Source organism: Delphinapterus leucas, chromosome 15 (assembly GCF_059928025.1).
Source record: "Delphinapterus leucas isolate spDelLeu-1000000601 "Yukka" chromosome 15, BTC_Dleu_Yukka2, whole genome shotgun sequence".
NCBI classification, from domain to species: domain Eukaryota; kingdom Metazoa; phylum Chordata; class Mammalia; order Artiodactyla; family Monodontidae; genus Delphinapterus; species Delphinapterus leucas.
The window spans coordinates 37,768,278-37,789,174 of record NC_143143.1 but is presented as its reverse complement, the minus strand read 5'-3'; the positions used below and the strand labels follow the sequence as shown (position 1 = coordinate 37,789,174).

Sequence of the window (20,897 nt, the reverse complement as noted above, 5' to 3'; positions counted from 1 at the left end):
GAGGGTGGGGGGGTGACCTCCAGATGGCATCACAGTACCAACTGCTTCCGAGGTAATAGCAATAACCAATAAGAACGCAGCTTGCATTTACCAATGTGCATCGGGTGCTCGTGCCTGAGCCCAGCCCTGGGCCTGCCTCACTTCATTTTATTCTCCCACAGCCCCCGGCACTGCCCAGTTACCGCTTCACAGAGCCAGAGACTGAGGCTCTGGGGCAGTGGTGCCATGTCTAAGGCCACCCAGCCCACGCCCTGGAGAGGGGCTGCTGCTGGGTGGGGGCATGCAGGGACCCCCACTCATGTCACCCTCAGCTCTGCTGCCCCCAATGCCAGGTGATTCCACTTCTCAGAGTGGGAGTGGAAAAGGGGCCATAACACCCAAGGTCTGAGGTGGGTGGAGGCCCTTGTAGGGGGAGGCAGGCGACACCACTCCCAACCTGAGGGAAGGGGCTGCAATCTGGCGGGCCACCGACTTCCCCCGTGGTTCGCTGCAAGCCCAGCAGAGTCATCCTGGCCCCACTCTGCCCCTGGGGAAGAATGGGCCCCTCTGTCCACAGGCCCCTGCAACGTGCCCAGCATCCTGACGGCTGTGGGGTCTCTTCTGCAGGGTCCTGCTTGTTGCCCATTTCTAGTGGGCGGGGGCACACAATGGGGTCTCTAAGGACCGTTTCCCGCCACTGGCCTCATTGTCGCTGCCCCCGCCTTCCTCTCCAGCCTCAGCCACATAAAGGGCCAGCGCGGTCTGGACAAAGCTGATGGCCCTGAGGCTGAAAGGCCCCAGGATGGGGGTGCACGTGGGACTACTGAGCCCAGAGGGAGCTGACTCTGCTGACCCAGCCCCACAGCTCCTGGGAAAGAGGGCCACAGCTCAGGTCTGGTGGGGGTGCCTGGGCTGAGCCCCAGAAACAACTTCCCATCTCTGCCTGGCAGCCCTCACTGGAGAAGGGGCCCTGCCATCCTGCAGGCAGGAACTGAGGCTGGGAGAGGAACAAGGATACACAGGGCCACTTCTGCCATATTCGGCTGATATAGGTACCTCATGTTGCCACGCCCTGTGTGAACACTGCATCACTCCAGTGGCTGCCCTGGAGTTTCCGTGGGGCAGGCTGTCTAAGGCTACACTCGTGTCGGGTATGCACTCCTTTCACTTGGACGGGCCATTTGCTGTGGGGACTGGTGAGAATTGTGGGTGGGAGCACAGTCATCCTGGATGGTAGGCTCCCCTGGGCTCCTCCCACCTTCTGCTGTTCCTGAGGCTCCTTGCTGTGCCCTTTCGCGTCCCCAAACTCAAACCGGCACCCATGGATTGTTCAGAGCTCAGGCACCAGACCTCTCCTCTCCACGCACATTCCGACATTCCCTCATTAGAGAACTGGGCCAGCCTTCTGGCTTTAAATACGATCAACGTGCTGATGACCCCACATTTGGATCTCCAGCCTGGATCTCTCTCCTGGACTGCAGACCCTTGTATCCCTGTTTCCCCCTCCCACCACCAGGGAGTATCTCAGTAAAGACCAGAGGAGGAGGAGGTGAGTGTGCTCTCCTGTCATCCTCCTGTTCATCTTGGGAGGCTTTTGCACTGCCCATGCAGACCCCGACCTGAGAAGGGTTTCGCCTCCAGCGCTGAGAAGCACCTCATCCTTGGCTCTTGCCCTAATTCTCTGGCCAGCTCCCCACAGCCTTGTTTGGACAGAGGCCCATGGCCACACCCAGTGTGGTCACTGTGGACTACCTCTGGGACCATCTGTCCAGAAAAATGTAGGGCATCTTCTCTGGGCTGGGGCCTAGGCTGGACATTGGCCTCTGCCCACCTGCCCCAGGAAGCGCCTCCTATGCACACACCCTCCTCCAGAGAAAGTGTTGGCTTTGCAACCAGCAAAAGGAGCAGAAAGGGCAGAAGTGGGTGTGGCTGACAGGGTCAGAGGAGCCCCAGGGTGCTCTGGGAGGAGCCTGGAAGGCTTGGGCCAGGGGCTTCATGCCTGCCCACAGGGGAGTGGCCAAGGGGAAACGGTGTGGGTGAGCATGAGGGCTGGAGCTATGGGAGCAGGTGCCTCTGGGGCACCTCTGGGCATGTGCATTCACACAGGTATGCACTCGAGTGCCCAGTACCCAAAGGTGAGGAGCAGGGTGCAGGTGTGAAGGTGAGGGACTTTTGGGTGTGCACACTGGGGAGTCGGGGTAGGTGCCTTCATTCAGTCGACCCGCTTCTATTGAGTTTCTTCTAGGTACCAGGTGCTGCTCTAGCACCAGGAATAATACAAGGAACAAAAGAGACAAGAATGGGATGCTGTGTAAGCCCAGTGCACATCCTCCTTTTATGGGGAGGGCCAGGTGACAGCCAGGAAGAAGACAGAAGGTTCTGAGATGGCGGTGGGGAGCAGCCCTCCTCCGCTCCAGTGCTCAGGTCTTGGGAGCATGGCACCGGGGTTTCCTACCACAGGAACACCTGTCTTTCCCAAGTGGAGGCAGCTGGGGCCAAGTGTGCGGCAGTCTGCACTTGGGGATGGGGGCAGTGGTCTCCAGCATGCCTGCATTGCCTGAAGCAGCCTCCGTCCCTCCTGACCGATGCCGTGGATGGATGAGAAGCCAGGCCAGGGCCTGTGTGCAGACAAGTCTCTGCCACTCAAGGACGTCTGGCCTCAGGGTGGGGTGAGGAGGGGGTCCTGGCTCTGTCCCCGCACTTGCCTCTCTCATTCCCAGGCTTCATCAGGTCACTTCCGGGAACTCAATCTTTCTTCGTGTGTGTTACATTTTCTGGAGAAGGAAGGTGGTCTCCCCAGTTCCTGGGGCTCTTCCTCCCATCCACCTGACTGGGCCAGCTGCCAGAGCGCCCAGCACCTCACATCCGGCTCCCCTCCCATGACGCTCAGAGAGAGCCAACATCTGTCTTCTCGGTTCTGCTAAATTTCTCCTTATCAACCCCCTCCGCCCTGCCCTTCAGCCAAGCTCAAACTCCCCCCGCCCCCGCCGAAGCCTGCGCATCCTGCGTTTCCTGCGCACTCGGGCTAACTGCCTTCAGCCGTGGGAGGGGCCCGGGTGGCCTCCCCGCGACTGCTCCTGGCCTTGGCTGGCTATCGGGGTGTGCGGGGCGGCGTCTCCCCGGTGAGCCCTTTCCCCCGGGCTGACCGCCGCCCCTGGCCTCCAGCCACACCGCACGGACCTTCGCTGCCAGTCAACTGGATCCACGGCACCGCTTCCCTCGGGCGTCTCCCCGCGCTGGGATGTGCAGCCCCAGGGGTCCGCAGCGCCCAGGACAGGCCCGCAGCAACCATCTGCGGCATGGGCCAACGAGGCTGAGCGACGCGGGCTACAGGCAGGATGTTGTGCGGCCAGAACCCGCGAGGGTAGCCCCGGACCCCAGGGCTCCGCGGTCCGGAACCCGCGGGGGGGGGTCCCTGGACCCGGACGGAGCGGAACGCGAGCGGACCGGCTGCTCAGGCTCTCCCGGCCGCTTCCGGTGTCTCGCCGCGTCCGCCTCTTCCGGCGCGGCGCCGCGGGTCTGGTAGGCGCGGAGCGGGGAGTAGGGGTGCCGCGCAGGTCGGGGGCGGTGGGGAGGACGGCCCTCTCCAGGTCCGGGCCGGGTCATGAGGGTCTCGGACCTGAGCCGGGGAGGGGACTTGAGGTGGGGAAATACTGAGCCGCTCTCCCGCAGCCATGGAGCAGGACGACCCGGCCGAGGCGTTGACGGAGCTGCGCGAGCGGCGGCTAGGCGCGTTGGAGCTGCTGCAGGTGGCGGCGGGCTCGGGCCTGGTCGCCTACACCGTGTGGGCGCTGCTGCTGCAGCCGGGCTTCCGCCGCGTGCCGCTGCGGCTGCAGGTGCTGGGCCAAGGCTTGTGAGGACCAGCTGCCGGCCGGGCGGGTCCGGGCTGGGGGCGGGGCCTGGAGTGTGGCGCTAAGGCGGAGGGTGCAGCTACTCCAGGCCGATTCGGCTGTGGGTTGGGACCTCCTTCAGGTAAGACCGGACAGGCCACTCTAAGAATGGAAGCCCAGGAGGCAGGCCCCCCACCCTCACACTGCCGCCTGCTTCCTTGTACAGGTGCCTTATGTTGGCGCGAGTGCCAGGCAGGTGGAGCACGTGTTGTCGTTGCTGCGAGGCCGTCCAGGAAAGATGGTGGATCTGGGCTCTGGCGACGGCAGGATTGTAAGGACCGTGTTCGTGTGTGTTGGGGAGCGTCTTTGTTGACCCCTCCCCTGAGGGCACCGCCCCATCTGTTGGTCCTGACGCTCGTTGTGCCCACAGGTGCTGGCTGCCCACAAGTGCGGTCTCCGCCCAGCTGTGGGCTATGAGCTAAACCCGTGGCTGGTGGGGCTGGCGTGGCTGCATGCCTGGAGGGCAGGATGTGCGGGCAATGTCAGCTACCGCCGTGAGAACCTCTGGAAGGTAATCCAGGGAGTCCTGGACCCTCTCAGACCCCACCCTTGATCTTCATGCTTCCAGTTCTAGCTTGGTAGCTTGGCCACCCTGCTGACAGTGCCAGGTACCTCTGCCACCTGGGCAGGCTGGAGCTGGGACTTGGAAGCTGCAGTTACCCAATGCCCACCAAACCTCCCTCCCTGCTGGGGCCCCAATCCCTGCTGGGGTAATTTCCTCTTCCTGCAGGTGAGCCTGAGGGACTGCCACAATGTGTCTGTGTTCCTGGCTCCTAGCGTGGTAGGTCTGGGGTTTGCTGACCCCATGGGAGGCCCAAGCCATCCCCAGTGTAGGTGCTGGGCCTGGAGGAGCTGGGTAGGGGGAGCTGTGTTCCACCTTGCCCACCCCAACCTCCCCTCTCCCCCATAGCTCCCACTGCTGGAGGACAAGCTACAGGCAGAGTTGCCTGCAGGAGCCCGAGTGGTGTCTGGGCGCTTCCCCCTCCCCACCTGGCAACCTGTGGCTGTACTGGGTGAGGGCCTGGACCGCGTCTGGGCCTATGATGTCCACAGTGGTGGGCCAGCTGGGCAGGCTGTCCCAGGGCCTAGTTCTGCCTCCATACCTGGAGCCCCCAGTTCTCAGGTTGGCTGAGTGGACACAATAAAGACTCAGTGGGTTCCAGCCTGATTTTTTTTTTTTTTTTGCGGTATGTGGGCCTCTCACTGTTGTGGCCTCTCCCGTTGCGGAGCACAGGCTCCGGACGCGCAGGCTCAGCGGCCATGGCTCACGGGCCCAGCCGCTCTGCAGCATGTGGGATCTTCCTGGACCAGGGCACGAACCTGTGTCCCCCCGCATTGGCAGGCGGACTCTCAACCACTGCGCCACCAGGGAAGCCCCCAGCCTGATTTTTGTTGGGTGTTGAGCTGGGTGGAATGATCTCCCAAGGGGGTGCTGTGGGGAGGGCTCCATGCTGGCTGTGAAGAGTTCTGCTCCAAGTTTATCTGTTGACCAGGTAACGACTGCGAGTCCTTGGGTGCTGCGGCTTGGCTGGAGGTGTAGCCCCCGCTTTCCAGGGGTTCCCTGTACCCACCAGCTTCCTCAGCCTCAGGATCTCCTGCTTGTACCTGCTCAGAGAAACTAGGCATAGTCACCACCTGGCTGTGGACAAGCCCTGCTGCTAGTGCCTGGGACTGAGGTCCTTGGGTCTTACCCAGCCCACCTCTAGAGCCCACCTGCCCAGGTGCTGGTCCACATACTCTTGTAGCTCAGAAAGTTGCTCCTCAGCCATCGTGGCTCGGACTAGCAGCTGTGCTCTCTCCCTTTCCAGCTCTGCCTGGAATGGGGGAACATAAGCCATGAGCGCGGGCACAGTGTGAGGAAGGGCCTCTGGCCAGGTTTTGCCCACTACCTGGGTGCCACGGGAGAAGTCCTGTAGCTTCTGGCGGATCTGGGCCCAGGATGCAGCTTCCAGGCCCCTGTGAGGGGAGGAGGAGGGGTGGGCGTGAAAGCTGGCATGGACCCAGGTTTATGACCAATGACCCTGCTCAAGTCAGGGCCCCTAGGTCCTTGAGGTGCCTGCTGGGAGCGAGTTTGGGACAGTATAGGGCTGCCTTTCCACTGTGGGCGCTGTGAGGCTTGGAGCCATCTGTGCATGGGGGCAGCCACTGGCCACTCAGGGAAAGCTAAGCCACAAGGCCAGCTGGGACAGTGACCCCAGTGTCTGTAAGGATGCTTATGGGGGGCCTCCCCCCATGCTGGGGGGTTTCCCAAAACCCCAGGCAGGCGACTTGTCCTAGCTTCTGCCCACTGCACAGTTGAGAACATGAAGGTGCAGAGGCAAAGGCTGTGAAGGTCACCAGGTAGCCTGCTCCTGCCTTGTCCTGGGGTCAAGACTTATATCGTCCATGCCACCACAGGTCTTCAGCTATGGGTCCTCCGAGTCTCAGCTGAAGTGCCCTTTCTTAGGGGTCTCTCCCTGACCCTCCCATTCAAGGGTAGCCCCCTCCCATCCAGGAGGGTAGTCCCTCCTCTCTCCAGGCAGTTGGTTTTTCTGTGATTATTAGTGTCTCATAAGCAGACCGAGACTGGAGAATACAGATGGGCCACCTTGTCCACTGCAGCAACCAGAACCCCTCTAAGCACTTAATTCATAGGATGAATAAATGGGTCTCCCCAGCACCCACACCAGGTACTCACTGTGGCTCTAATGGGCCCCCCTGAGAGGCTTCACTGGGTTCTTTCTGGAGGAACAAGAACAGCAGTTGCTGAATGAGGCAGGCTGCTCAGAGGCCCTGGGCTTGGGGCTTTGCTGAGCCTGGGATGGGTCCTGGGGCGAGTTGTGGGGCAGCAGGGAGGGGTCACCTGGGCCTGGAGCTTCTGGAGCTGCTTCTCCAGCCTAGCCTGGTCCTCCCTCAGGTGGCCGAATTTGGTGACCATGTGCAGGGGCGGCGGCTCCATGTCTGAGGTGGCTGCACCAGGGGTAGCCTTGGGGATCCTGGGTGCCCCGTTGGGATCCACCAGCACCTGTTGCACACTAAACCCCGCACCAGGTCACCTAGGGCCATCCCACCCCAGGTGCCCAGCTCAGGGAGGGGCCCACCTGTGGGCAGCCAGCAGCTCCTCGTGCCTCCGACTCAGATCTGTCAGGCGCTTGCGGTAGGTGCGAGCAGCCCGGGCCAGCTGTTGCTCACGGCTGTGATGTGCCCCCCGAATGTCCTCCAGAGTGGTTTCCAGGAATGTCCGAAGGGCTGTGGATGCAGGCTTTGGGCCTGCACCATCTGCATACTCCTGGAGGAGATAGGGCTGGGCTGGGGCGGGTCCACACCTTGCCCCCCCAATTCCCTCCATGGAGCTGGTCTGACGACAGTGTGCTGGGTGGGCCTGAAGTCTCCCACAAGGTCAGAGTCTCTCTGAAGTGGTCTAGCACACCCAGGCCAGACTCGGGCTCCCCAGGACCCAGAGGCCTCCCACTCAACACAGGGCTAGCCGGCCCAGTGCTCACAGCCACGGCTCGGGCGCAGTGCTGCAGTCGGATGGCGTACTCCTCGTTCAGCTTCTTGAGTTGCAGCTGCAGCCGGGCGTTCTCTGCTTCAGCCTGGTGGAGCTGGCCCCGGCAGGCAGACAATACCTGGGGGTGGAGATGGCCCTGAATTTATGTCCTGCAAGGTGGACCTTTGCTGAGCCAGACCTCAAAGCAGGTAGGGGTGGGCCTCACCAAGGCTTGTGCAGCCAGTTGCTGCCCAGCTGTCCTGGCCTCCTCCTGGGCTCCTTGCAGCTGCCAGCCCAGGGCTGCCCTGCAGACATGGGTATGAGGCTTAGCCGGGCCTAGGGCAGGTGACTCCTTTTGCCCCTTAGGAACAGCTCCTTTGCTCACTGTGCCCTGCTGGGCCCTCCTGTCCCAGGTGAGGCAGTCACTCACACACGCGTCTCCAGTGCCTGCTGCCGAGCCCTGTGCTGCTCTGGCGCCCGACTTACTTCTCCCTGCGGCTGCGGGGTACACAAGGGCTGGCTGGGTGAGAGCCCAAGCTCTGGGTCCCCTGCACTGCCCCACCTCCACCCTGGGCTGGGAGAAACTTCAACAGATTCCCAGGCTAGGTGGCTGCACACTCACACCATGCCCCAGCTTCTGCTGCTCGTTCTCAGCTGTCAGGAAGTCCTTGGGCTGTGCCTGCACAGAAAAGCCGGTCTCAGCCTCACTGTTCCCCTGCTGGACCCCTGTTTAGCTTCCACCCATGCGCTCATGGTGACCTGGAGTCTGTGGTGGTCGGAGTGTCCCTGCCCCCAGGCCTTGTGCCCAAGCTCCTGTGCCAGTGCCTGGCGGTGCCCCGGATTAGCTTCTGCTAGGGCTGCCTGCTCTCCGTGCAGTTCTAGCTCCAGCACCCGGCTCTCCAGCCACAGGACCTGCGGGGTGACCAGGTCATCATCCATCTGGGCATCCACAGGGACACAACACACACAGGACAGGTGGGGACTTGCAGACACTGCGTGTGCACAGTCACATGGGGCACACCTGCACCCCTCACAGTTCTGGCACTAAGTGTGCACCCTCCCCCCATGCCCTCAGGCTGGCACACATAGGCACACATCAGTGCCCACCTCACTCTTCAGCTCGAAGATTTCAGCTTCGTGTTGCTCCTTCAGGCGATGGGTTTTGATCTGCAGGTCCACCAGCTCCTTGCAGACCTGTGAATGGCCAGGATGAGAGGTGGGGCCTGTGGGGCCCTGGGGATGCCCTCCCTCCTGCCAGTGCCTGAAGGCCCCCACACCCACCTGCAGCCGCTGCTCCTCACTCAGCTCTAGATCTGAGGGAACCTCTGTCTCAAGGTTGGTGGCGCAGGTTGGGGTACCCCCAGGGACTCCTGGCAGCCAGGTCTCGGCCCGCGGCAGAACCTAGGGAGGCACCACCACTCATACCCCAGGTGTATCTCAGACCTGGGCTGTGGCCTCCACTCTCATGAAGCCACCAGCCATCCACCCCCACACCCTCAGCCTGGCAGAGCTGGGGCAGGCCCTCCCACAGCCAGGACCAGGCCCAGGTCCTGGGAGGATCTACACCCCTCCTGGTCTCTGAGGGAACAGGGAGAACCCCCGAGCCCAGAAACGCAGCGTCCTGGGAGGACTCACATTCTTGGTGGCCCGAGGTGGGGCCCCTGGCCTGAGGCCTGGGGCTGCCACATACTCCATAGGCAAAAGGGACTCTGGGCTGCCCCAAGCCTGGTGCCACCTCGACTACTGGCCTGTTGCTGCAACACGGTGGTTTGTGTTGCCAAGGCCTCTGTTGTCCCCAGGAGACTCCCGGGGCCCCGCCCACGAGGGCAGGCAGGACAGTTCAGTGGTTGGGGAGGTGGGTGCAAACTCTCAACTTCTTCCGTATTTGGCGATCCATTCTTTCCGGTTTCCTTTTCCTCATCTGGGAAACGCAGATCGGCACCCCAGCATTTATCAGGGACGCGGATGGAACCACGAGTGCATACAAGGGCCCAGCCTGGGGAGGTGTGGGACAACGCGCATGGTATGGAGATGCCGCTGCTGTTACTGTTGTCCTCACACAGCGCGCTTTGCTCTACCATGTGGGTTCGCACACTCATTAGGCCCCTACGCTGAGCACTGGACGGGCAGGCAAACAAACTGGACAGATCCCTGCAGAGCTCAGCCTGACGGAAGCGGGCTCAGACGTCCCAGTCCGGGTCCGGGGTACTCAGGAGGGCTGTCTCAGCCCGGTGCCAGGAGGGCTTCGCGGAGGAGGCGCCGCAGCGCCAGGCGCGACTGGCCAGACGTGCGCGCAGCTCCCTTCGGGCACGCACGCGCTCCCTCCCGCGCACGCGCGCGCTCCCTCCCGCGCACGCGTGTGCTCTGTGCACTGTGCGCCGGTTCCCGCGCGCGCAGGTTCCAGGCGGGCCCAGCGGGCCTCAGGGGCGCGGGCTGTTGGTGGCGGCCCGGGTGAGCGGCGCGCTCCGTCCAGGCCCCGTGACAGGCGCCCGAAGCCCGCCTCTGTCCGGCTGTCCTTTAGGCAGTCCTTGAGACCAGCTGGCGCAGCCCAGCTGGGGTGAGTGGACGACCGGAAAGGGGGGCGGGCCGGGGTCGTACTTCGGAGGGAGGGGTCCTGGGGAGGGCGGGGCCTGCGGAAGGACGTTGAGGGGCGGGGCCTGGAGAGGGGCTGGTCCAGGGTCGCGCTGCGGCGGGAGGGCACCTGGGGAGGGGGCGGAGCCTGGGAGGCAGGCGGGGCCTACCGGGGCAGCGGCGTGGCTGGGGGCGGAGCCGGAAGAGGGCGCGGTTAATCGGGGGTGTGGCCTGCGGCGCGGGGGCGGGGCCTGCGGCGGGCTGAGTCTTGGCGAGAGACTGGTCCCCGCAGCTGCAGGTCAACTTAAGCCAGGAGCTTGGGATTCCTCAAGGGCCCTCGGGAAAGTCCGGGAGCAGGGAGTGCGGTTCCTTTCCTGGCCCCCAGCGTGTCTGTGGAGCTGACCCCTCCCACGCACAGCTCTGCCTAGGGTCTGGAGAGGGTAGTCCCACCCTGAGGAAGGGGCTCAGGAGGCGCGGGGTGGCTGAGCTCTGCGACCATGAAGGTCAAAGTCATCCCTGTGCTTGAGGACAACTATATGTACCTGGTCATCGAGGAGCACACGCGGGAGGCTGTGGCCGTGGACGTGGCCGTGCCCAAAAGGGTGAGGGCAGCTTTCGGGCGGCGGGAGCACAGCTGTGGGCCCAGGCATCGTAGGCCGAGACCGTCAGCCCGCATTCCGAGAGGCTTTCCAGACTACGCTGCTGGGGCCAGATCCTTCCCCTATTGTCTCATTTCTGGTTATTTGGCGTTTAGGGTTTCTTGATTATCTTGGGTCTCCTCTGAGGTTAGAGCCGTCTCGGGTCTCCCCTTTTCCCTGCATATGGTGCCTAAGTGTACTGTGTGTGCTGGGCGCTAATTGTCTGCTGGATCTCCCCTACCCCCAGGCCCGTCCCCTGCCTGGGGCACTGTGCACCCGGGCCTGGCACCCCAACACAGGCAGCCACCTGGACCACCTGCATCTCCCTAACTCCCATCCCTTTCAGCTGCTGGAGATCGTGGGCCGGGAGAGGGTATCACTGACAACTGTGCTGACCACCCATCACCACTGGTGAGTGCCATCAGGGTGGGCTGAGGCAGGAGGGTGTCACCCCTACCCTACCCTGACCGCATGTGATCCTGCTTTCCCCCACCCGCAGGGACCACGCCTGGGGCAACATGGAGCTGGCGAGGCTGCTGCCTGGCCTGGTGGTGCTGGGTGCAGATGAGCGCATCTGTGCCCTGACCCGCAGGCTGGTACATGGCGAGGAGCTGCGGGTGAGCGTGCACTCAGGAGGGGTGGGGAGAGCACCCTGGGCCCAACCACCTTACAGGCCCACCTGCTCCTCTGCCATAGTTTGGGGCCATCCACGTGCGCTGCCTCCTGACGCCCGGCCACACCTCGGGCCACATGAGCTACTTCCTGTGGGAAGATGAGTGTCTGGACCCGCCTGCTGTGTTCTCGGGTACTGGCTGCCCTGCGCCTACCCACCCCACCTCCCTCTGCCCCATCCACCTTCTCTGACCCACCCAACTCCCCAGGGGACGCATTGTCTGTGGCCGGCTGCGGCTCACGCCTGGAGACCACAGCTCAGCAGATGTACCACAGCTTGGTGGAGACCCTGGGCACCCTGCCCCCTGAGACAGTGAGCAGCCTGTCCCTTACCCTCTCATGGGGCCCAGCCTCCCTACATAACCGGTGCACTCTGCACCTGCCTTATGCCAGCGTTCAGGATGACTGCTTGCCAGCCGTGGGGACAGGTGGACCAGGCGAGGGGGGAGGGGCTGGGCCACTGGGGTGAGTGTCTCTGCCCATCTCTGCCTATGGTGGTGCTGTGCACCCCAAGTGCCTTCTTTCTCCAGAAGGTGTTCTGTGGTCACGAGCACACACTGGGCAACCTCGAGTTTGCACAAAAAGTGGAGCCTTGCAACAACCAAGTGAAGGCCAAGCTATCGTGGGCCAAGGTGTGACCACTCCTCCCCTCTCAGTGGCAAGGTTGGAGGGTGGGGTAGGACTGGAACCAGGGAGGAACTGCAGGGGAGTCCACCATGACCGACCCAGGTGACCAGACATGGCTTGGCCCAGGGCATTCTGCCAGCCAAGGCTCCCACTGGTGAGGGAGGGGAGCTGGGCAGCCTGCAGGTCTGGCCCATGAGTGCCTGCCCTCAGGGTCTAGGCTCACGCCCCCAGACTGGTGAGCTGAGCCAAGCTGCCTGGAGCTGCCAGACAAGGCTGTGACAAAGGCCTGTGGTCATTCCAGAAGAGGGATGAGGATGATGTGCCCATGGTGCCCTCAACCCTGGGCGAGGAGCTCCTTTACAACCCCTTCCTGAGGGTGGCGTGAGTATTGGCCAGCGTGTGGGCCCTCTTGTGGGGCAGGCTGGGGAGCACATGGCAGGGCCTGAGCCAGCGCATGTCGGGAGGACCTATGTCCTCCCCAGGGGCCATGCTGCTGAACAGGCTGGCATGGGGCCGGACTGTTGTCCTTTGGGCCTCCCTGGCAGTCATTTGGATGCTGAGGGAGGTGTTGGGGGACTGGTTATTGGACTGTCTGGCACCAGGGAGAGGCTGCTCTTTAAATGCCCTCCAACAGTGGCTTCATTTCCACCGCCACGTCCAGCTTGCCCAGCGGTTCCCATCGAACCCCCTCTCCCCGCAGAGAGGAGCCTGTGCGCAAGTTCACAGGGAAGGTCGCCCCAGCTGAAGTCCTGGAAGTGCTCTGCAGGGAGCGAGCGAGCTTTGAGCGGGCAGCTGAGCCGCTGCAGCCACAGGCCCAGGCACTGCTCGCGCTGCAGTGGGGGCTCCTGAGCATGCCCCGGCCGAAGTGAGCCCTACGTGGGCTGGGCCACACACCCCTCCTCCCTTGACCCACAGGAGGATCGAGCCTTCCTCAGCCCTGCCCAGCCTTAGAGGGTGGGCGCCCTGGCCTTTCCTGGTGTTGGACACCCGGGGCCCCTCTCTGGGCCACAGTGAGTCCCGAGACCTGGGTGTTTGCAAAGCAGCCTAGTGGGGTGCACAGGGCTCCTAAACTTGAATAAAGCTTTGAAAGGCCTCTTTTTTGATGCTGGTAAACATTCTTGAAGAGAAGCCGGTTTCAGAGAGAGTCCCCTTTACTAGAAGTGAGCTTTTCGGGGCCAGGCCTGGTGGGCTGAATGCAATCTGCCCTCCCCCTGCCCCTTAAGTGGGGGTCCAGCTGTGGACACAGGACTCAGCCAGAGAGACCACTGAGGCCTGATAGCAAGAGTCCTTCCCACCTGGACTCAGCCCCCAAGACACAGGTTCTCAAGCCCCAGAGACCGCAGCTTCGTCGAACACCTGGTTCTAGGTGGAGGGAGCACCCATCCCCAGCTGGGGTCATGGACCAGGTGCCTGTCTCCTGCCGGTGTCCTCTGCTGCCCAGCGTGGCAGGGTTCCCCGAGCTCTGCTGCGAGCTTGACCAGCCTGGCAGGTCCAGCCTATCACCACCCTCCACATCGCAGCTTCAGGTGACTCTAGAAATGGGGGATGAGGAACCCCCCCTTTTCTCTCCCTTAAGTTCCCCACAGGATGAGCTGAAACCCTCACAGCTTAGGCCACCACAACCAGGAGGAGTCAGGGCACCTCTAGGGCTCTGGGCCCATGGAGAGGTTCCAGCAGGTGGTGGAACCTCTGGCCCCCTGCAGCGGGGAGTCCAGGTGAGCACAGGCTTGAAGTCACCTTTACTGGCTGGGGGTCCTGAGTCCCATCTCTATGTGGGTCCCAATGTCCCCACATCTCATCCAGCATTTTGGAGGTGTGCCCTGGGGTCTCGGGTGACTTCCCTGCTGGAGACTCCACATGCCTTCCTGGGAGTCCCGGTGCTGGCTGTGTTGGGCCGGGTGGATCCTTGAGGCCTCCTACCACCTGATGCTGAGGCTGGAGCCAGCCTTTTCCACCGCGTGGTAGCTTGTGTGCAGCAGGCGGCTGGCCTGCTCTGAGCCCTCGCCCTGCAGCCAGTGCCCATACAGCTCCTGGACTCCAGGCGCATCCTCTGGTGCCTCGGTCCTGACCATGCTGTATAGTCTCTCAACCTGCTGCAGAAGCTCCTTGCCAGGCATGTCGGGGGCCTTGAGCTGGCCTCCACCATTCAAGCAACCTGTGGCAGAGAAGGACGGGCAGAAGTGTGGTCAAGGGGAGGGTGTCAGCGCACGGGGTCCCAGAGGGCCCACTCTGTCTGCAGCTACCTGCAGGGCAGGCCATGACCTCCACATAGTGGTATGGGCAGCGCCCTCGCTTGAGCTTTTGTACCAGGTTCTGGATGTTGCGGAAGCCGTAGGCCGCGGCGAAGTGCAGCAGGACCCGGCCCTCCCTCTCCAGAGTCACCTCTTGGAGGTCCTTGTTCCTGAGGGGACACAGACCAGGCTGTCCACACGGCACGCCCAGGCTTCCTCCCGGGTGGGGGACAGTGATAGGGGAGGGTAGAAAGCTCCCTTCAATGAGTGGGGCAGGTGGCCTCAGCCCCAGCCTTGGTTTCCTGGTCTGTAGAATGGGAACCCCACCTTCCCAAGGTCTGACAAAGGCCCCAGCCTGCCCTCCCTGGAATGGGGACTCACGTTGGGACACACCCTGTGCCAGGAAATCCGTCCTGCCACCATGGGCCTCTGGGGCCCTGGGTCACCGTGCTGTGGGTAGGGGACACTGAGCCCTATGATGAGGAGACCAAGGGCTGGAGAGCTCTGGCCCCTTCACATGAGCCAGAGGGGAGGGCCCAGCTCCTGCCTGGTGCCCCGAGAGGCTGCCCTGCCCCAAGCTCCAGCCCTTCCCACTGACCTCAGGGGTCTGTAGGTGACTTCAGTGACGTGGATTCCAAAGAGCTCCTGGGCTGCATGCCGGAACACGTGCTCCAGGTAGCCCCCCGAGCCCCCACCCTGATGGCTGGTAGGCTCCTGGGCAGATACACTGCTGCACCTGGGGAGGAGGGCATGGCCTCAGGTGGTAGTGGGGCTGCTGTCCACCAAGGCTTCTGGGTAACCTCTGTAACTTCTGTCATGTTTGAGAGCACTTGCTTTCTAAGTGGAAGATGAGTCACAGACTCATCACAGGGCTTTGTGGGTGTGTCAGGAGGAGGCTCTGGGGGAAAAGGACTGTCCCCTCCGTCATGTCACCTGTTCTGGGGAGCTCAGACCTGTATGAAGTTGGGGTCAGCTCTGATAACCATCAGCCAATTGTCCACAGGCTGTCTCGTGAACTCAACCACCTCTGGACACCAACACATACCACGGGGCAGATGCAAAACCAACCAGAAGGAAGCTGAGGCAGAGAAGAGGGGCGAGGACAGTGCCTGTCCCCGCCTCGTCCCTTCTGCTGCCCACCAGGACACCTCTGACCCCAAGGTCAAGAGCACCCCAATGCTGGACAAGCTTACTGCCCCTGACATGGCAGGCGCGACGTACAGACTGTCCAGGGGAGCCGACTCCAGCTCTGACAGCGAGACCCCTTCTTCTTCCAGCAGCTTGAAGACTTCTCCTACGATGAAACCACAGCACAGATAGACGCTCTTCAGCTGAATCTCAACAAAAACAGAGACCATGAAAGGTCCCCACCACCTGCATCCCTAGCAACCTGTGAGTGGCCAGACGTCCAGCCCCTGCTCGTGAGTGGGGGATGAACCCAGCCAGAGGCAACTCCACTTCTGAAGGGCCTCCCGGTGCTGCGGTGGGGCAGACGCGCCTGACCCTGGGGTGCCTCACAATGCGCCTGGAGTGGGCAGGGCACTGCGTCCCTGGACAGCGACCCTTCCTGGATCGTCTGCCTCCCGGGTGGGCATTCATTTCTCTTTTAAGCATTTGGGAGCCTCTGCAAGGCTGCTCCACTCACAGACGGGGTGACCAACATGAGCCAGGGGGATTGTGCTGGGCCTTATGCTGGGGACACAGCGCCAGCAGGCTCGGGGCCCCGCACCTGTTGTGATGACACAATCCACATCGCGTGTCTGGTGCTCTTGGCTGAAGAAGTCGGGTCTGGAGGCTTCCAGCTTTTTGTCGTAGCAGGGCATCACCGTGACGTGGTAGATCTTGTCGGGGGTCAAATGCTGCGTGGAGAACATGGCAGTGGTGCAGCTGCCTGGCCCCAGCAGCAAAGGCTGAGGCGGGGGTGACAGCACAGGCACGGCTGGGAGCGCAGTTCTGCGTGTGGGTCCTGACCACTGCAGTCTTGGCTCATTTTGTAAGATGTCCCTGTTACCTGTTGCTGGGAGAAGAAGTCCTTGACCAGGGAGCCCATCACCTGCTGCGGGGACCGGGCGGTGCTGATGTGGGGGAGGAGGACGTTCCCGTGGGTCTTCTCGGCGTAGCAGATCCAGCCTGAGGCCGACACAGGGTGGGGGTGGTGGGGGAAGCGAGCAGGGCAGGGGTGTGACTTTCTGGGGTGGACCGACTTGTACAGGAGTTAGGAGCCCACTAAGCCCCCACTGTGCTGTCGCCGATACGTATCTCAGGTGTCCCTATGATCACCCCTCTGGGAACTGAAGCGACTGCAGGTGACCCTCAGGCAGTGCCTGCTGACGAGCCCCTCCCCCAGCACTCCCGTCACCCATGTCCAGCTGTTGACATCGGTCCGCAGCATCAGCATACCTGGGCAGGCGGAAGTCAGCATAGGCAAGGCCTGCTTGGAATCGGCTTGTGCTCGGAATCGCCGCACGAACTCCCGCTGGCTCTCGAGGAGGCTGAAGTTCCTCGAGAAGGTGGTATCAAACACGTAGTGTGCCCCTGCAAGGGAGCACCCACCTCACCCCAAGAAGGATGGCCACAGCCCCAGGCGCTGCCCACCTCGCCCCGGGAGCAGGGCTCTGCCTTCCCGTGGGGCGTCACATGACACGCTGGTGTGCATGCAGACAGCCCGGTGTCCTTGGGCCTTCCTTCCTTTGAGCTCGGTGGCTGCCAGGGACCAGGCCAAACCCTGCATGCTGCCTAGGGCAGCCGCCGGCACCGGGGCTCACCCCACGTCCTCCCAGCCCTACTCCCAGCACGCAGAGGTCGACCAGCTGATCTGAGCCAGAACCCAACTCAGACCTGGGAGATGTGCCTTGATGGTGATAGTCTAAAAACAGTATTAGGAGTGGGTAAATTCCAGACTCGGGGAAGTGCAACATCAGAATTCAGACAGTTTTCTATTAAAAGGCACTGCTCTCTGTATCAAAACAGAACTTCAAGTTGAAGTCAACCTCAGATAGAGTTCCTGATGCGTTTAAGCCCAGTCATAGTGGGGCATGACGAGCCCCCCGCCAGCTCTCGTGTCCAAGCTGGAGCTCACCCAAGGTTCAGCACCTACCTATTTTTTTAAAGAACGCAGTTAATTTCCTGGCGGTGTCTGTAGGATTCAGCTGAAATCTCACAGCCAGCGATGCTCTGGACTGGGGAGAGACCGAGATGACCACCAGCCTCTGCTGATCAGGCGCCACCATCTGCAAAGCAAGGCACCTGCCGCTCACTCTGTGTGTTTAACAGATTCCAAGCCTAACTCCATCAGGGCGTGTCATTTTTGCAAACACGTAGAACCTAAAGTTTAGGGTTAACACTTCAGTGTCAAAATACAAGTAACTGACTGAGATCCCACCGATGAGACCTAAAAACGTCAGGAGTCACTAGGAGACATAGGACAAAGGGCACCAGAAGATGAGCTGCCCTGACAACACGAGTGAGGGATGCTGGGGTTGATGTCGGGTTAGAGTGACATCCCAAAGACTGTCCCACCGCTCACCTTATTAGCACCTAGAACCTTCCGCAGCTCCTCGTGGCTCTGCTGAGTGATGAGCACGGTCTCTGCCGAAGTGACGCAGCCACTGCACGCCAGGCAGTCGTCCAGTGAGATCTTGGCCCTCTCCAGCTTCTTTGTCCCTCCATCCTGGAAGCACAAGAACCTGGTACCCCAAGGGCCCTCCGCATGAGGACGTGGAGCTCTCAGATGATGGGACCCACAGGAAACCTTCATTCTCCGTCTCACAACACTGACAACCAACTACTGGCTTTATGTGCTGTAAGTTCTTAGAAATTAAATATTTATTGCAGAAACACGTATACACGTTCTAGATTTTCATAGTGGCACCAAATTCTAACTTTGGTACAAACTTGGCTGGCACGTCAGATCATATTGAAGAGGCTTGCTGCCCGCCAGGGGTGGGAGACGGGCATTAAATCTGCAAAGGAGCAGCTGACTCATCACAGAGGCCCTGGACAGTCATTGGTCCCCAGGCTGCCCTCACGGGGCTGTGGGGACAGGAAAATGCCCAAGGCCAGGCTCTAAATGGAGGAGGAAGAGAAAGGCAAGGGCAAAGATTAAGGAAGAAAGGACAGAGGGACAAGGAAAGGGGCAGAGGGAGGAGATGGCAGGAGCCTGTGCCCACCTGGGCTGTGCCTGCCCAGTGCCAACACATGGAAGAGTGGGTGAGGGACACAAGGGGCAGTCACACTGTCAGACTCGGCCAGACAGTTGCAGAACTTGGTGTTCAAGCCAGCCTCCAGGCTGGGCAACTCTTCTTAGCTGCAAATGATCCCAGTAGAGCCCCTTCACTCCCTCTGCACACACAGGAGTGGTCTAAGCCAGGGCCAGGCGAGCTTCAGGGGCCCAGAGTGTGACCAGGGGGCTGATAAGACAGGAACTCCCTTCCAGCCCAGATCACTAGGCCTTACTTAGCACCAAAGCCACAATTTGAGCTCAGTGCATTTTCCCAGGTTGGACTGGTCTCAAGGCCAGGCTGTGATACTGTGCTGAGCAGGGGGCTGATGTGCTTCCGACTTCCCTCCAGATCAACCACTGCTGCTCTGGAGCAGCGCCCACTTGGTCCCTAAAAAGGACCCAGTCTTCCGTGCTGTGCTGGGCTTAGGCGGGACCCGTGGTGTGCTGCTGCGTTACCCTCCTGGGCTGAGTGAACAGTGGCTCTCTCCTTGTGAACTCTGGATCCTGTTGTCTGGCCCTACCGTGAACCATCCTGTGGCTCCTCCCCTGCTTGGGCAGGATTCCCGGGCCAGCGTGCCTGGTGGTGCCTGCGGTCCCTGGGACAGCACAGATGTTCTTGAGAGTCCAAATGGCAAACAGTCGGGGTAAATTTTAAGGCCATTGGATTAGGATCTCGTCATTGCTAAATTACACAGGAAGTAGGTGTTCCCTAAGAACAAGTGGTCTGGACTAGAAAATCTTACACAATTACAACTCAGAGAGAGAAGGAGAGAGGGAGGGGATGCGGGAACTGCCATCTCTGCAAAGAGCTCTCTGCAGAACATATCTGAGAAAGGATTGGTGAGACGTGCAAGGTCCTGTGGCCCCTGCATTTGTCACTCGACGGAGCAGTGAAACGTGCTTCAGGCCAACCAAGCTGGCACTTACCTGACTGACTTGGAAGTAACTCCCGTCATCTTCGACGTGGATCTTGGCCACGCCACTTCCCGGCCTCTTATCCACCCTCATGGGCTTGATGCAATCCTGTACCAGTAAGAAACCCCAACGGGCACCTGAGTGCACAGAGGCGGAAGAAGAGGGGCAGCCTGATGGCCACACCACCACCTGGGATGAAAACTGTGCCCTGATTCCGGTCTTCCTGCACCAGAAGCACTCGTAGCGCTATGGATCTTGTCACTACTTTCCCTACTCACTCACGCTTGGCCAGACACTCTATCCGACCAAGAGTCGCTCTGCAGGTCACAGTCAGATGGAGGCGGTGCTGACTGGGCCTGCACGCTAACCTGTCTGCAGACAGCACCAACCCCCACCCTCACCTTCCTCAGTGTAAACGTCTGGCGGGGCACCGTGGCCAATTTTTCATTGACTGCTGGGAAGAAGCCAAGGGGTCGCTAGGAACGCTTGGCCCCGCCCAGTTCCTGGAAGAAAGTTCCTTTCTTTGCCCAACTCCTGGAGTTCTCGCGGTCTCTCTCAACAGGAGCACCTCACTGGCCATCGCATTCCCAAAGGGAACTAGCCCCAGAAAGCCTTGGTGGGAGGCCTGTCCGAGCTCCTCCTGCCGCTGTGCCGGGACCAGCCCCACCCGTTCCTCCTCCTGGGACGGCTTAGCTATGGACCTCCGAGCCCTGGTCCTGCACGGCTGGTGGCAACCGATAAGCGGGGACACCAGATAAGGGCGGCCGGCTCTCAAGTGCAGCTGTCCTGTCCCCTTTGGGGGCAAGCTCTGTCTTCTCCCCCGGGGGCGACACCTACGACGACCACCGCGATGACTCCAGCGGAGCACCTCCCAAGCCCTCGCAGCGGGGTGGGGCCGTCCCACTCTGTTCACACGCAAGGAATTGGCCAGGGAAGCTCGGCAGGGTCTCCCGGGCCCCAAGCTAGGTGAGTCCGGCTGCAATGGCCGCCCGGGAAGGGGACGCGGAAGCTACGGGGCTGTGCAACCTAGCAGCCCCGCTTCTGAGCCCCTCTCTCAGCGGAGAGACTGCGCCGGAGGGGGCTCCCCGCGCACGGCCGCCGCACTGCCCGCCCACCTGAGACGGCGCGATGAAGTCGTCCAGGTCCGTCAGCTGCAAGGCCCCGCTGAAGAGCGACGCCATGGTGCCACACTGCCGCCCGCCGCCGAGCGCAGGTGTCGCCAAATGCCGCGAAACGGCGAAGCGGTTCCGCCACGCTGCCGGAAAGCGTCCGCATGGCTCATGCGCGACTGGCTAAACGGCCGGGTGTCTGGGAGGCGCGCGCCCCCTGCTGGCGGCCCCGGGCACCTCTCACTCTCCACCCTGCCTGGGCGCCGGCCGGGAGGCAGAGGGGTGGCGGGGCGGCGGGGAGGCGAGGGCGCCTCGCTTGCGGTCCCGGGCTCACCTGCCAGCCAGGTGTGCGGCCCCCGCCGTCTGCTCCCCGGGAGAGATGCAGCCGACTTTCTTTACTTGGCTCCGGACGCAGCCCAAGAGCCCAAAAGGGCGCCGGTTACGCAGAGACGCCCAGTGTCTGTTGAAAAGAGAAGAAAATGAGAGTGACGGGGATGGGGAGCCGTTCCTCCCGAGGCTGCGGCTCAGTGCAGAGCCCTGGGGCTCTCGGAGAGAGTCCGCGGTTATTTCAAAG

At 61.8% G+C, this 20,897-nt stretch overlaps 4 protein-coding genes and 1 pseudogene across 10 annotated transcripts; 3 read left to right on the top strand and 2 right to left on the bottom strand.

Annotated features, from left to right (window-relative positions):
* The first annotated feature begins 3 nt into the window (after positions 1-3).
* On the top strand, positions 4-3,405 carry LOC149747439 (uncharacterized; annotated as a pseudogene).
* ANTKMT (adenine nucleotide translocase lysine methyltransferase) lies at positions 3,394-5,081 on the top strand. Of its 3 annotated transcripts, XM_022594396.2 has the most exons (6): positions 3,394-3,501; positions 3,652-3,815; positions 4,036-4,140; positions 4,240-4,380; positions 4,600-4,650; positions 4,780-5,081. In XM_022594396.2, exons 2-6 carry the CDS (start codon positions 3,654-3,656, stop codon positions 4,999-5,001), a joined length of 681 nt encoding a protein of 226 aa, XP_022450104.1. In that variant the 5' UTR covers positions 3,394-3,501; positions 3,652-3,653; the 3' UTR covers positions 5,002-5,081. The 3 variants fall into 3 exon arrangements, with proteins under 3 accessions (XP_022450104.1, XP_022450107.1, XP_089752571.1); XM_022594399.2 differs by lacking the exon at positions 4,600-4,650; XM_089896445.1 differs by lacking the exon at positions 3,394-3,501 and having other exon boundaries at positions 3,535-3,832.
* Positions 5,082-5,146: 65 nt separating this feature from the next.
* Positions 5,147-12,887, bottom strand: CCDC78 (coiled-coil domain containing 78). Its single transcript, XM_089896449.1, is given in 13 exon segments — positions 5,147-5,474; positions 5,583-5,683; positions 5,759-5,825; positions 6,547-6,590; positions 6,712-6,844; positions 6,920-7,137; positions 7,352-7,477; positions 7,565-7,643; positions 7,769-7,836; positions 7,961-8,017; positions 8,098-8,532; positions 8,620-8,739; positions 8,974-12,887. Coding segments are annotated over 13 exon segments (1,635 nt in total). The 5' UTR covers positions 9,034-12,887; the 3' UTR covers positions 5,147-5,347.
* HAGHL (hydroxyacylglutathione hydrolase like) lies at positions 9,790-14,807 on the top strand. 5 transcript variants are annotated; one of them, XR_002647474.3, is made up of 9 exons: positions 9,790-9,895; positions 10,328-10,511; positions 10,795-10,958; positions 11,047-11,164; positions 11,244-11,352; positions 11,429-11,532; positions 11,750-11,851; positions 12,057-12,227; positions 12,547-12,588. XR_002647474.3 is itself a non-coding variant. In XM_022594406.3 (9 exons), the coding sequence occupies exons 2-9, from the start codon at positions 10,407-10,409 to the stop codon at positions 12,713-12,715; spliced, it is 948 nt and encodes a 315-aa protein (XP_022450114.2). In that variant the 5' UTR covers positions 9,790-9,895; positions 10,328-10,406; the 3' UTR covers positions 12,716-14,807. The 5 variants fall into 5 exon arrangements, 4 of the variants coding, with proteins under 4 accessions (XP_022450114.2, XP_022450115.2, XP_022450113.2 ...); XM_022594406.3 differs by having other exon boundaries at positions 11,753-11,851; positions 12,148-12,227; positions 12,547-14,807; XM_022594407.3 differs by having other exon boundaries at positions 10,894-10,958; positions 12,148-12,227; positions 12,547-14,169.
* On the bottom strand, positions 12,976-20,435 carry CIAO3 (cytosolic iron-sulfur assembly component 3). Its single transcript, XM_022594401.3, has 11 exons — positions 20,330-20,435; positions 19,227-19,322; positions 17,604-17,747; positions 17,175-17,307; positions 16,478-16,612; positions 16,089-16,207; positions 15,807-15,936; positions 15,299-15,371; positions 14,676-14,813; positions 14,090-14,247; positions 12,976-14,001 (listed from the first exon to the last, which is right to left on the bottom strand). The coding sequence occupies exons 1-11, from the start codon at positions 20,393-20,395 to the stop codon at positions 13,763-13,765; spliced, it is 1,431 nt and encodes a 476-aa protein (XP_022450109.1). The 5' UTR covers positions 20,396-20,435; the 3' UTR covers positions 12,976-13,762.
* Positions 20,436-20,897: the final 462 nt, after the last annotated feature.